Source organism: Buceros rhinoceros, unplaced genomic scaffold (genome assembly GCF_000710305.1).
Source record: "Buceros rhinoceros silvestris isolate BGI_N320 unplaced genomic scaffold, ASM71030v1 scaffold27239, whole genome shotgun sequence".
Lineage (NCBI taxonomy): Eukaryota > Metazoa > Chordata > Aves > Bucerotiformes > Bucerotidae > Buceros > Buceros rhinoceros.
Genome location: NW_010432533.1, coordinates 12,633 through 13,092, shown reverse-complemented (window position 1 = coordinate 13,092; position 460 = coordinate 12,633). Strand labels below are relative to the sequence as shown.

At 63.5% G+C, this 460-nt stretch overlaps 1 protein-coding gene across 1 annotated transcript in view; it reads left to right on the top strand.

Annotated features, from left to right (window-relative positions):
* Window positions 1-41: 41 nt before the first annotated feature.
* ZNF469 (zinc finger protein 469) overlaps window positions 42-460 on the top strand; it is a gene marked incomplete at its 3' end in the record, with an annotated part of 13,035 nt that continues 12,616 nt past the window's right edge. Inside the window, 2 exon segments of the mRNA XM_010143828.1 lie at window positions 42-186; window positions 189-454. Of these exon segments, the coding sequence (XP_010142130.1) occupies window positions 42-186; window positions 189-454 (411 nt within the window).

Genomic DNA, 460 nt, shown 5'->3' with positions numbered 1-460 from the left:
CGTAAAACAGGCCTTTCTAGCCTTTCCCCCACCTCGGTATCATGACTGGAGAGACCCAGCATGTTTACACCATCAGTGATACTGAGGCTGGCCCCAAAGACCCCGACAAGGACTTTGGCTTTGAAGGCTGCGGGGAGAAGGATGGGAGGACGCTCGGCAGGGAGGGCACAGCCCCCTTCCCTGCCCGATAGTAAAGAGCCCCACAAGCCACGGGGAAGCCGGGATCCGGCCGCAGCAAGTGGGAAAGATCGACTTCAAATCCCTCCACCGCAAACCCAAGTTTGGCAATGATGACGCCTGGGGCGAGGTCAAGGGCAGCCCCCAGTCCCCCCCGGGCAAGGGCAGAGCCCGCGAGCGCAGCCGGCGCTCGGGGAAGGGCGAGCGGGGCCACCATCAGCTCTACCGGCTCAGCATCGCTGGCACCCTGCCGAACCCCACCATCGGAATCACCTCCCCCCAA